The sequence below is a fragment of the Antechinus flavipes genome, chromosome 2 (assembly GCF_016432865.1).
Source record: "Antechinus flavipes isolate AdamAnt ecotype Samford, QLD, Australia chromosome 2, AdamAnt_v2, whole genome shotgun sequence".
In the NCBI taxonomy this organism is placed as follows: Eukaryota; Metazoa; Chordata; class Mammalia; order Dasyuromorphia; family Dasyuridae; genus Antechinus; species Antechinus flavipes.
In genome coordinates this window covers 520,079,624-520,093,387 of record NC_067399.1, presented here as the reverse complement: position 1 = coordinate 520,093,387, position 13,764 = coordinate 520,079,624, and the positions used below count along the sequence as shown (strand labels likewise).

The 13,764-nt window shown below is 32.8% G+C and overlaps 1 protein-coding gene across 1 annotated transcript in view; it reads left to right on the top strand.

The window, feature by feature from the left end:
• Nucleotides 1-13,764, top strand: part of FBN1 (fibrillin 1) — a 274,426-nt gene that overhangs the window by 155,642 nt on the left and 105,020 nt on the right. Inside the window, exons 13-15 of the mRNA XM_051980617.1 lie at nucleotides 5,880-6,005; nucleotides 8,847-8,969; nucleotides 12,753-12,875. Of these exons, the coding sequence (XP_051836577.1) occupies nucleotides 5,880-6,005; nucleotides 8,847-8,969; nucleotides 12,753-12,875 (372 nt within the window). The remainder of the gene's footprint in view (nucleotides 1-5,879; nucleotides 6,006-8,846; nucleotides 8,970-12,752; nucleotides 12,876-13,764) is intronic.

Genomic DNA, 13,764 nt, shown 5'->3' with positions numbered 1-13,764 from the left:
ACAGTCCCATCTCAGAAAAAGAAATAGAACAAACTATCAATCAACTCCCTAAGAAAAAATCCCCAGGACCAGATGGATTTACATGTGAATTCTACCAAACATTTAAAGAACAATTAACTCCAATGTTATATAAACTATTTGAAAAAATAGGGATTGAAGGAGTCCTACCAAACTCCTTTTATGACACAGATATGGTACTGATACCTAAACCAGGTAGGCTGAAAACAGAGAAAGAAAATTATAGACCAATCTCCCTAATGAATATTGATGCTAAAATCTTAAATAAAATATTAGCAAAAAGATTACAGAAAATTGTCACCAGGATAATACACTATGACCAAGTAGGATTTATACCAGGAATGCAGGGCTGGTTCAATATTAGGAAAACTATTAGCATAATTGACTATATCAATAACCAAACAAACAAAAACCACATGATCATCTCAATAGATGCAGAAAAAGCATTTGATAAAATCCAACATCCATTCCTAATAAAAACACTTGAGAGCATAGGAATAAATGGACTTTTCCTTAAAATAGTCAGGAGCATATATTTAAAACCATCAGTAAGCATCATATGCAATGGGGAAAAACTGGAACCTTTCCCAGTAAGATCTGGAGTGAAGCAAGGTTGCCCACTATCACCATTATTATTTAATATCGTATTAGAAACACTAGCCTCGGCAATAAGAGTCGAGAAAGATATAAAAGGAATTAGAGTAGGCAATGAGGAAACCAAACTATCACTCTTTGCAGATGATATGATGGTATACCTAGAGAACCCCAGAGATTCTACCAAAAAGCTATTGGAAATAATTCATAATTTTAGCAAAGTAGCTGGCTACAAAATAAATCCCCATAAATCCTCAGCATTTTTATACATCACCAACAAAACCCAACAGCAAGAGATACAAAGAGAAATTCCATTCAGAATAACTGTTGATACCATAAAATATTTGGGAATCTATCTACCAAAGGAAAGTCAGGAATTATATGAGCAAAATTATAAAAAAGTCTCCACACAAATAAAGTCAGACTTAAATAATTGGAAAAATATTAAGTGCTCTTGGATTGGCCGAGCGAACATAATAAAGATGACAATACTCCCTAAACTAATCTATTTATTTAGTGCTATACCAATCAGACTTCCAAGAAAATATTTTATTGATCTAGAAAAAATAACAACAAAATTCATATGGAACAATAAAAAGTCGAGAATCTCAAGGGAACTAATGAAAAAAAAATCAAATGAAGGTGGCCTAGCTGTACCTGATCTAAAATTATATTATAAAGCAGCAGTCACCAAAACCATTTGGTATTGGCTAAGAAATAGATTAGTGGATCAGTGGAAAAGGCTAGGCTCACAAGACAGAATAGTCAATTATAGCAATCTAGTGTTTGACAGACCCAAAGCCCCTAACTTCTGGGAAAAGAATTCAATATTTGATAAAAACTGCTGGGATAATTGGAAATTAGTATGGCAGAAATTAGGCATGGACCCACACTTAACACCATATACCAAGATAAGATCAAAATGGGTCTATGACCTAGGCATAAAGAACGAGACTATAAATAAATTAGAGGAACATAGAATAGTTTATCTCTCAGACTTGTGGAGGAGAAAGAAATTTGTGACCAAAGATGAACTAGAGACCATTACTGATCACAGAATAGAAAATTTCGATTACATCAAATTAAAAAGCCTTTGTACAAATAAAACTAATGCAAACAAGATTAGAAGGGAAGCAACAAACTGGGAAAACATTTTCACAGTTAAAGGTTCTGATAAAGGCCTCATCTCCAAAATATATAGAGAACTGACTCAAATTTATAAGAAATCAAGCCATTCTCCAATTGATAAATGGTCAAAGGATATAAACAGACAATTTTCAGAGGATGAGATTGAAACTATTACCACTCATATGAAAGAGTGTTCCAAATCATTATTGATCAGAGAAATGCAAATTAAGACAACTCTGAGATACCACTACACACCTGTCAGATTGGCTAAGATGACAGGAAAAAATAATGATGAATGTTGGAGGGGATGCGGGAAAACTGGGACACTAATGCATTGTTGGTGGAGTTGTGAACGAATCCAACCATTCTGGAGAGCAATCTGGAATTATGCCCAAAAAATTATCAAAATGTGCATATCCTTTGATCCAGCAGTGTTTCTATTGGGCTTATATCCCAAAGAAATACTAAAGAAGGGAAAGGGACCTGTATGTGCCAAAATGTTTGTAGCAGCCCTGTTTGTAGTGGCTAGAAACTGGAAAATGAATGGATGCCCATCAATTGGAGAATGGCTGGGTAAATTGTGGTATATGAATGTTATGGAATATTATTGTTCTGTAAGAAATGACCAGCAGGATGAATACAGAGAGGCTTGGAGAGACCTTCATGAACTGATGCTAAGTGAAATGAGCAGAACCAGGAGATCATTATACACTTCGACAACGATATTGTATGAGGACATATTTTGATGGAAGTGGATTTCTTTGACAAAGAGACCTGAGTTTCAATTGATAAATGATGGACAAAAGCAGCTACACCCAAAGAAAGAACACTGGGAAACGAATGTGAACTATCTGCATTTTTGTTTTTCTTCCCGGATTATTTATACCTTCTGAATCCAATTCTCCCTACGCAACAAGAGAACTGTTCGGTTCTGCAAACATATATTGTATCTAGGATATACTGCAACATATCCAACATATAAAGGACTGCTTGCCATCTAGGGGAGGGGGTGGAGGGAGGGAGGGGAAAAAAATCGGAACAGAAATGAGTGTCAATATAATGTAATTATTAAATAAAAAAACTTAAAAAAAAAATTAAAAAAAAAAAAAAAAAGAAAGCTTTAGGGAGTGGTACCTCTCTCAATAGATAATATATGAATTATTCTGGTATGAATCATAACATGAACACTTAGATATTTATGTGGGAAAAGCAAACAAGGTAAATCCAAGCCTTCTGTATCTTAATGGATGAAAAGGAGAGGTCAAAAAAGATGTGGAAATATAGAAGTATCAAACTTTGAAAGTTAAGTTAAATTTTAGAATCATGAATTAATAGCAGTCCAGGAAAGGTTTTGAATATTTAATGACGGGAAAATAATTATTAGACATTTTGTTATTATTAGGCTGGAGAAAAATGAATAAGTTCAACAAATAGAAGTATGCACATTGAATGTATTGAATGTTTTAGCTTTGGAAAGGAAAAGATTTAAACTTATTTTATCAACTATGATAAAAAGAAGCAGAAGATAAACCTATTGGAAATGGATTATAAAAATGAAGTGATTTAGTAGTGAAGTAATGGTAAATAACATGTTTAGAGATGAAGCTGCTAATTTAGCCCAAGAGTTTACAATGGAGAATACAGGCTGTGAATACTTCTGTCTCCTTTAAAGAAACTGGTATATACTTTGAGACTAAAGAAAAAGGAAACAGACGGCAAAGGAGTTCCATGTAAAGGAGATGAATGGTCTTTATATAATTTATTAATTATAGTATATATGTTTGAATCAAGTTTTTCCATATTACAAAAAATGGTGATGCATCTGTATATCTGACTCTCCCTGCTTGGTATAAATAGTTAAAAGTTGCAAAAGAAAGAAAAAGTTAAGATCTCATTCTGAATGAGGAATGGGAATAATGAAAGAATAGAAGAAAAGATATTTGAAGAAGGGCTGCACAAAAAATAACAAGCCAAAGGTACAAAGAAGATAATTTAAGAGCAAATTTTAAAAAAAACAATTGGAGGAAGGGATTAGAAGAAAACAGGAGAGTAGTTTGGAAGGAAAATGCTACCACCATCATCTTCTTTCAGATTGAAAAAAATTGGAAAATAGTGAGCCTTGAAGAAAAGGTGACTCAAAGTTTGATTTTCTTTAGATTATATTACTTATAGATTATTTTATTACTTATTAGATTATATAGCAGTTTATGATTTGGAAAGGAGAAAAGAGCTACTGAGAAAAGGATCACACATTAAAAATACAGTTATCAGATGGCATCCTTCGTACTTTGACTCATCAAGCGGAAATGTGGAACCTGTTGCTTAATCTACACAGAAGCAAAACTTCTGAGGATCAATGGCCATTAACTTCAACAAAGCACTTTCTTAGGTGCTAAGAGTGATATGATGATGAGTAAAACAATCCCTAACAGTGAGAAATTGTCTCATATAAACATGAGGCAGGCACCAAGCAAATTGAAAATTTCAGACAGGATTTTAACTATGTATGAAAGTTCATAGGAAGGGAGAGGTCACGTTAGTTTAAGTGGAACAAGACAAGTTATGTGGAGGTAGTGAAGTTGGGTCTTGACAATTGAAAGAAGTTCATCTGGTAGTGATGTAAAGGGTGACTCCAGAAGGTAACATAAATAAAGACATGAGATGGAATGGTACAGGACTGCTGGGGAAGTACAAGTAGACCAGTTTGCTTGGAGCGGGCTAAAAGCTATGGCATATGTCCAGTTAAAAAATTTGGTCTTTATTCATCAATAGGCAGTAGTGAATCATTTTGAACAGGTTGGTGATACACATCAAGAAGATTATGCTGATATCTTTAGAAGGATAATTGAGTGGTATTTGGAGATGACAACTAAAGACTGGGAGCTCTTAGGAAACTGATAGTCTTTAATCCTAAAAATAAAAATTAAATTGATAACTAGAAATAGAAAAAGGTTGAGAAGATACATAATTTTTATAGGGCTTATTTAGTATATTTATCTTTTATCTTGACTGCTTCAAATATATATATGCAAAAATAATACACAATGTAACACATATATATATACACGTATCTATACATGTCCATTTATAGCAATACATATTTGTGTATATGCAAACACAAATACATATGCATATATGTTTATGTATCCACATTTAAATATTTGAAGTGCACATATATAAACACACACACACACACACAGATTATCTTTCCCACCTACCTCCTACACTATCCCCTGTTCCACATCTTTTGGGAAAACTTTATTCTGTAGCAGATGGGCCTTGGAAAAGATTATATAACCAATTGACAATGGATTTTGGCTTTTTCCATCTGATACTCATGTGCTTTCATACTTTTTAGAATTCTAATCTGAAAAGCTGAGGAAACGTGAGTGTACCAGGTCTGTCATGCTACCTTCCTTTAGTTGATCAGGAACTTTTGAAGCAAAATAAGAATTTACTGTAATCAAATTGTGGGCACTTGAAGTGATTCTATACTCAGCCACTACAGTTTAACTTGCTATAACAAAAGACAAAAGGAGAAAAATGCTGCCTTGGCATGAGTATTTCACAAAGTCATGAGGAAAAAACAATACAAAACAACCCAATATGAAAGCAATACAATTGCATGCAGAGAGTTTTTCAAATCGTGATTTATTTTCAAACAGTAGAATTCATTTGCATTAAATGAGGAATAAAAGTTAGCATGATCATTCTCATTATAACTTGTTTTATTGTGATTGCTATGTCCAATTATAGGACTTCCCCTTTTAATAATATGACAGTTATTAACCAAAATCCAGAATCTTAATAATGTATAGACCTCTTAAGAAACTAATTTTGAAAAATAATTGATTTTTAAATCCATTTTGTTTATCAAAAGGAAACATGTAATTTTTTGAGTTTTAAAAATTCCATTAAATATTAAATTATCTGTGGTCCATTGTACCACTAAAGTACATCTAGGAAAGGAAGGAATTAACTCTTGAGATAAAAAAGTAAGGTGAGGATAGTTGGAGAAAAAATGAAAATAGACCTTCTTTAAAAAAAAAAAATAATCCATTGGAGAAAAAATGAAAATAGACCTTCTTTTAAAAAAAATTAATCCATTTTCATTTTGTTTTTTTTTTCTTTGCTTTTAGATATTGATGAATGTTTACAGAATGGCCGGATCTGCAATAATGGACGTTGTATAAACACAGACGGCAGTTTCCATTGTGTATGTAATGCTGGTTTCCATGTAGCAAGTGATGGGAAAAATTGTGAAGGTACAAATTTTTTTATATTATTCCTTCTTTTGTAATAAAACTTCTACTTCAAGATCTTTGTCAGTTTAATGAAACCAAATAGAATATTTTATCAAAAGTCAAAATGCTAAAAAGCCTTTTTATTTATCTTAATCTGGGAGACAGTCTCATTTTATACAGTGGAATGTATTCTTTAAGAATTATATATAATTGGGGCAGCTAGGTGGCGCAGTGGTTAGCGCGCCAGCCCTGAAGTCAGGAGGACCTGAGTTCAGATCTGGTCTCAGACACTTAACACTTCCTAGCTGTGTGATCCTAGGCAAGTCACTTAACCCCAATTGCCTCAGCCAAAAAAAAAAAAAAAACATATATATATATATATATATATGTATAAAATTCGGATTTATATAACAAATAATTTAAATGCACTAAGGATTTCTATAAGGAATCCTTTTTTCATGTAAATAAATATTTCTCAGTTTATCTTTTTTATACATTGGGAAATTTTAAAGTTGCATTTTTTAAGTGAAGGATACCTTTAACTGTAGGTAGTTTGGTTATTTATGATTTGGACTCTCTGTCCAGAAATAAAAACAGAGATAGCAAAAAAGGGTTTTAACTTAAACTTAAATGACTAAGGTTCAAGTCCCAGCTCTAATGCTAACTAGTTATGTGACTGAGCAATTTATTTAACCTTTCAGAGTCTCAGTTTCCTTATCTGAAAAATAGGAATAGTTATAATAATATTTACACTATCTACCCTCTTAGGGTGGCTCTGAAAAAAGTATTTTGTAATTTGTGAAGCAATATATAAATAGGATCTTTTAATAATCATCACCTCATAATTAAAAAATTTTTATTTGTTTCATGGGCAGTTATAAATTTTGAGTTACACATTTCACGTTTTATAGTCCAGAGGGATCAGGCATATATCCTTTGGGCTACACATAACTCATAACACTCTTGGGTGTAGCTTGAATCAGATTATAATATAGTTGAAAAATATTTGGCAAAATTTACAAAAGTACAATAAAACATAGGTAATATTACATTTGAAAACTAACTCATTGTGAAGTTTGAAGGGATCCTAATGTATGGTTTAGTGGCTCCTGTTTCTATTTGATTTTAACATCATTGCTCTACTGAACCAGTGCTCTTATTGTAAATTTTGCCTCTTTCATCACATTATACTGACTAGCTATTATATTTTTCCACTTTTTGCCTGACCAGAAAAAGTGAACACAATTGATGAGTTTCTACTTCATAGGCCTTTAGCAAAAAATGAAGAATGTTCTTTATCATGTTTCCCAAGGTCTTTGGGAAAGATCCCAAAAATCTATTCATACATTAAAAGAATTTCAAGACTGTTCTTAGAAACATTTTTGGCAGAATATTATCTCAGTGATTCAGCTCAGAGACTTAATGCCAAAATTCCCAGTTGGGATAGATTCATGGTTTTTTTTCTTCTTTAAAAATCATAAATTATTTTTGTCTGATTTAGGCTGTAAGTGAAAAGAAAACACACATGTCTAGAGTGCAAATGCCATCCAAGACAGCTGCAATATTAAATGAAATATCATATTTATACATTTAAAGACATGTCACAATGATCTGGGGATCTTAGGGGTTAGCTGGCACTTGTTTTAATTATTGGTCCAGAGGCAGGCATTTTGGAAATCCATTCTTTCCTACTTCTTTTTGGTATTACCTCAAACTACAAGCTGCTTTTTGATTTACAGGCATTTCAGAACTAAGATTAAGTCTGGATATATTTGGAATTCCATTAGTCTTAGTTCTAATTATTCCTTCTTTTTTTCACTCAGTTTCATGTATTATCAGTAATATGAACCTGTGAAATCAGTGTACATGCCAGTCTAGAAAAATACTTTTTAATTTTCATCAAGCAATATTCCCAAAATGTGTTTTATTATCTTTTTTGGTCAAAATTTTTAATTTTATATTACACAAATCAGCTTAGCCTGATGGTGTTTGGGCACACACCAAGCATGAGATGTGTTTCATTTAAATTAACTCTAGTTTACTATAGTAAAAAGAACAGTGTTGTTATTCTCAGTGAATTTTTTTAAGTACCCACTCTTCTGATCATATGAAATATGTATATATCATATGCACATTGCATGTACATATCTATATATACACACATATATAGACAAAAGTAAGCCATAATATTTCTTATATCATAACCCTTCACTCTATATACTCAGGAGAATTGGTCTCTCTACTCATTTTTGCCTGATTAGACTTCCTACCTCAAGTCTCTCTCTTTACTTTGGTCTATCTTATACACTGTTATTGAAGTAGCATTCCTTTAAGTAAGACCAAGCTTTGTCATTCCTCAGTCACCTGCAGGGATTCTTTAAAGTCCTCACTTTCTGGCCCCAACCTGTTTTTCAAAGCTCATTAGGCATTCCTTCTCTTCTCACACTTTGCAGTCTAGCCAAACTGTTGTTCTCTCTGTTCGTCAGATACAATATTTCATCTCCTATTTCCATACTTTTGTAATGACTATCCCTCATGCCTGGAAGGAACTCATTCCTCATATTATCTATCTCACAGAATTTCTCTCTTTAAGCTGCAACTCAAACACCATTTTCTTCACGAAGCCTATTTTTGCTTGCCCAACCACTAGTGCTTCCCTCCTGAGTTCCTCTTGTATTTAACAATTTCTTATTTATTCTGTAGTTTTATGTGTACATATTGTCCTTTCTATTAGAGTTTTTGTGAATGAGATGGTTTTATTCTTTGTTCTTGTATTATATCCCTGGTGCCTATCACTGTTCACAGCCAGGAAACACTGACTATTGTTCGTTGATACATGACTGATTTGCTTTTTCTTCCTAGATATGGATGAATGCAGCATAAGGAACATGTGCCTCAATGGAATGTGCATCAATGAAGATGGCAGTTTTAAGTGCATTTGTAAACCTGGCTTCCAGCTGGCATCAGATGGCCGTTACTGCAAAGGTTTGTGTTGCACAATTTAGACTGTACACATTTTAACAAATTTTTTCTTTCTCTTTTCAAGGAGAAATCTTATATTATTTAGAGGAATGACCTTCATAATTCTTCACAACCTGAACTCTTTTACCTTTTCATTCTTCTATAACTTTGTTTCTCTTCATATACTTCACTGATACTAGCCTTCTTGCTATTCTTTGCACATAACTCCTCACCTTCCCATTTCTGTGCCTGGCACTAATTGAACCCTATGCCTGAAACACTCTCACCCTATCTCCACCTTTTAGTTTCCTTTGCTTTCTTCAAGGTTCACCTTAAATTTCATCTTTAGTAGGTGATCTTTCCTAGTGCTTTTTCCTCTATGAGTAGCTTCTTGTCTATTCTATGTATATCTTGAATGTATTTAACTATTTATACATTGTTTCTCCATCAAAAAGACTCCTCCATGAGAACAGGGATTATTTTTGTCTTACTTTGTTTTGCTAGTGCCTAGCCTATACAAAGTGTTAGAATGCAGACTGACTTTTCCCCTTTCTGCCCTCTATTTCGTCCAAATATTTGATGTAACTTTCCTTGGCTTAGTAAGATTAACTAGGATGGTACCTGAAACCTAGTCACCCAGAGAAACTGTCAAGATGACTCGAGGGTAGTCTTCCCAGAGGATCTCTTGAACATTTCTTAAATAAATGGATCAGAATATTTAGTGGATATTAGTTTCATTGTGTTGGTAGATATTTGGACATATTCCTGAACATATAGAGTTGTGCCTTATCTTCACATTTGGAAGATAATTGCAGTTGAACTACTGTAGCATTTTATTTGTCACTTCTTGTTTGCCACCTGGAGAGAATATAAAAATTTTTATTTGTAGTAGTCAAGTTTTCATAATTTCTTCCATGTTCCATAAAGAATAGGGACTTTTTCAGAATCCATAAATGTTAAAAAAAATAACATTCAACAGAAGAAATAAATAAAATACAAGCCAAGATGCCATATTTGTACAGTTTGGTAACTTTTAAAGTAACCTCATTGCTCTGGAGATTAAGGCAATACTTAGATTTTTTAAAAATGTACTCTTGAAAATAAGAAACTTAATGTTTGATCAGATTTCCTTTTGTTTCTGAAAAGAAATAAAAATGATTTGGATTTTAAGATCTTGAAAAGAATCACTGGCGTCAGAATTTTTTGCTTAGAGTCTCTTGTATTCTGTAGCCATGGATGAGTGGATTGCTGGACCCAGGTCCAAGGTCTGGGATGGAAGCAGACCTGGCATAGGAGTTCATACCTAGAACAGGTCCAGGAGATCTGTTAAAATGCTATATTCAAAACCTTTTGGCTTTTAGTCTCAGACAGAGAGGTGTAGAATATCTGAACTCTCCAAGATTGAGAAAGCAGGATAAAGTCACATGACATCTATTCTCTGAGTGCTCTAGGACAGCTTTGGTTAAGGTATTTTGAAGAAAGAGATCTCCTTATATGTGTAAAGGCTTTAATAAACATATGGGCCTTTCCCCTAAACCTAAAAGAACTTCAGTCCCTTGATTAGGTTATTATATGGGATCCAATATGATCTTAATATCAATTTCTTATAGTGGTAGAAACTTAAGAAAAGGCAAGAGAAAATGAGTGTTTTGTTTCAGTTTTGACAATAGGAAATGCTTCTCCTATGTATTTCCATTTATTTAATCAATCAAAAATATTTATGACCAACTTTATACCCAGATCAGGATACTCTATATTTTAAGCATACTCTAAGTACTGTGGCACACATAAAGGAAGTAGTAAACAGTCCTTGTTCTCAAGGAGTTTAAACTGGGAAAATGAAAAGGTATGTAATACAAAACAGTATTTAAGAAAGTACCAAATTGTATGATTCAGACTGCATACAAATGCTTTCAGAGGAATAGGAGATTAACTGTGGTTGGAATTGTCAGGGAAGAATTCCAAACAAATTGATAACAAGAAAGATGTGTCAGTATTGTGAATGTTAGGCCCCTTTGGTTTTGTATGCTGTTATATTCTTTCATACTATGCTGGCCTACAATTTTCCTATAGTTTGCCATTCTTATGAGACTTTGCCATTTAGAAATAAATATGGTTTGCAGATGATATTGAAGAAACTATTTAAGAAACCAGAAGTGACCTCTTTGGGAATCTTGTTCTTGCCCCCTGTGTAAGGATATTAGTATGGATATTAGTACTGACATCCTATATAAGTATATAAGTTTTTCCTCCTCACCTATCAAACATATAAGAAGTTTAGTGATATCTTTCCTAAATCTTAGTTTGGTGACCAGAGGCATTGTGAATCCCTATTATTACTTCTGTCTCTTTTTTGAACATATGACTATAAAAGGCCCAATTCACATGGCACTAATGAAGAAATACACACAAGAGTGTCCTTAGCTTTATTCCCAGATTCACTAAATTTCCTATTCAAGACCTTGGACTAAGTTTTCAAACAATGCTCTGAGAATTTTAGTTTTGATTGGGATATGTAAAATTGTATATTAAAAAAAAAACTAATGTCATTCCCGCAATTAACCAGCCATAATAGGAAATCAGCCTCCTAAGACAGAGCTAAGTGCCTGTGTCTACATTCTATGTGTCTATTTAAAAAGCTTTCAGATACTTCCTGTTAGGGCCTTGTTGATCCTGTTTCATAGTACATCTTATATTGAACAACAACAACAAAAAAAGATAGGGAGAACAAAACCAAGCTGAGTTCATAAGCTTAAATATAACTCTTGTTTTAAAACACAATTTGAACATGAACTCTTGGACCATTTGGAAATGTTTTGTGCCAAATTGTATAATCTAAGTAAAACAGAGAGGTATTTCACTCACTTTGCCTTTTTAAGGTCAGAAAAGAGGAAATAGTCATACACACTAGCTGTTGTATACACTAAGAATTGTTATAAAGTGATTTGCTTATAAGTATTATGTGTGTTTCAAATATACTTTAGAATAAATCTACCTTCTGAAGGAAGAAAAAGTATGTTCTTCTTGTCAATAATAAATGCCCACTTCTATTAGGATATGTCCCATAAAATATTTTACTAGCCCTGGTTACATGTGTAGTATACTCTAAAATACTTTCCTTGTTTAAGAAATGTCCTCCTCTGTTGAGTCCTATAGTACTTAGTGCTGTGGTTGGCTAAGAATGGTCATCTAATTTTTCCATATTTATTTTTCTGAGCCAGTTCTTCAGTTTTCCAGTAAAACATTAATAGGATGCACTTTAAAACACATCTTATAAAACCAAAAATGTCATGCAAATTGTCCCAGAGTTGTGAAGTGTGGGTGGTTTGGGGATGGGCATCATCCCAGGGATTGAATACCAGAAGAGGAAGCTTCCTGACCAGGTCAAAGATATAATTTGCTATTGAGCCTGACTTCTTACATTACAAAATGAGTAGCAATGCTGTAGGAATTGCCTTGTGAAGCATTATACAAGCTCCATTGTCTAAGGAATCCTTTTCCTCCTTCCTCCAATTATGCAGTTGCCTCTGTGATGCTTATTTTGTGTTAACATATCTTGTGAACAAATTTTTAGATAGCTTATTGTGAAAGAAAAAAAATTTAAACAATTAATTCTTCCCTGCCTATTTTTTTTCCTGGAAAGAAGATGAACGTATACTTTTAAAAAAATTGTTGTTGCTTTCTTTCTCTTTCTTCTTTGCCTTTCCCCAAAAGTTAAAACATGTAGATACAAATTGATACTCTCGCAGTGAACTAAAACATGTTTTAATTTCTAATAAATTTTTAATGTGATATTTATCTTTCTAGATATTAATGAATGTGAAACACCTGGAATCTGCATGAATGGACGCTGTGTGAACACTGATGGATCCTATCGATGTGAATGCTTCCCTGGACTAGCAGTGGGGCTAGATGGACGAGTGTGTGTTGGTAAGATAAACTGGTTATGAGAATGATAGTATCAAATCAACTCTATGCCAAAAAAAAAAAAAAAAAACCACAACAAAATGATAGCTACATTATAATGTATGTGATCTTTAATGAGTAAGGAGCAATAAACCTTCAGGGGCCAGATTTTTTTCATACAAAAATTAAAGTATGACATTAGATTAATGAATGAAGAAACATATCTAGGATAAATAATCACTACAGGAACCTACAATACATTATTTTAATCATTAGTTTCACTTTCCACCATTCTCCTTGTTTATTTTCTTCTTGAAATTTGATTGTCATCTCTCTATTTTCCTTCCCTTTTGGTGACTGTTTTAATGTACATCTGGGTAGCCAAAGGGTAGAGAATGGAAGACAAGAAATATGGAGAATCCAAAAACTAGTTAATATAATTAATAATAATCTGGAGTTTCATGTAGCTGTATAAGCATTCCCAAAGAGATAGGAATTTGAGAAATGAATCTTTTTGATCTGTTTGTGGGCATTAAGATCTTTGAAATATGAAAAAGTAAAATGCCTATCTCACTCTCTTGTCCTGATGACATTAAAATATTTTATTAATAAGAATAAAAACAATTTTCTTTTTTGGTTAAGTAGTGCATTACCTTTCATTATAAGATATAAGTGTAACATGATGAAGCACTTCTAAGTTTAAGCATAAAAGGAGGACATTCTTTATTAATTACAAAATTAAATCTTTTATTCCATCCTTTTCTGTTTACCTAAAATAATGTTTTTAATTGATCTTGCTAGTCTTTTTGCTGCATTTCTTTATTAAGATAATTTTTTTTTCTTACTCTAGAGTATGTAAATGCTAATTTTTTTTTTTTTTTTTTGCGGAATAGCTAGTTTAGAACAAGACACA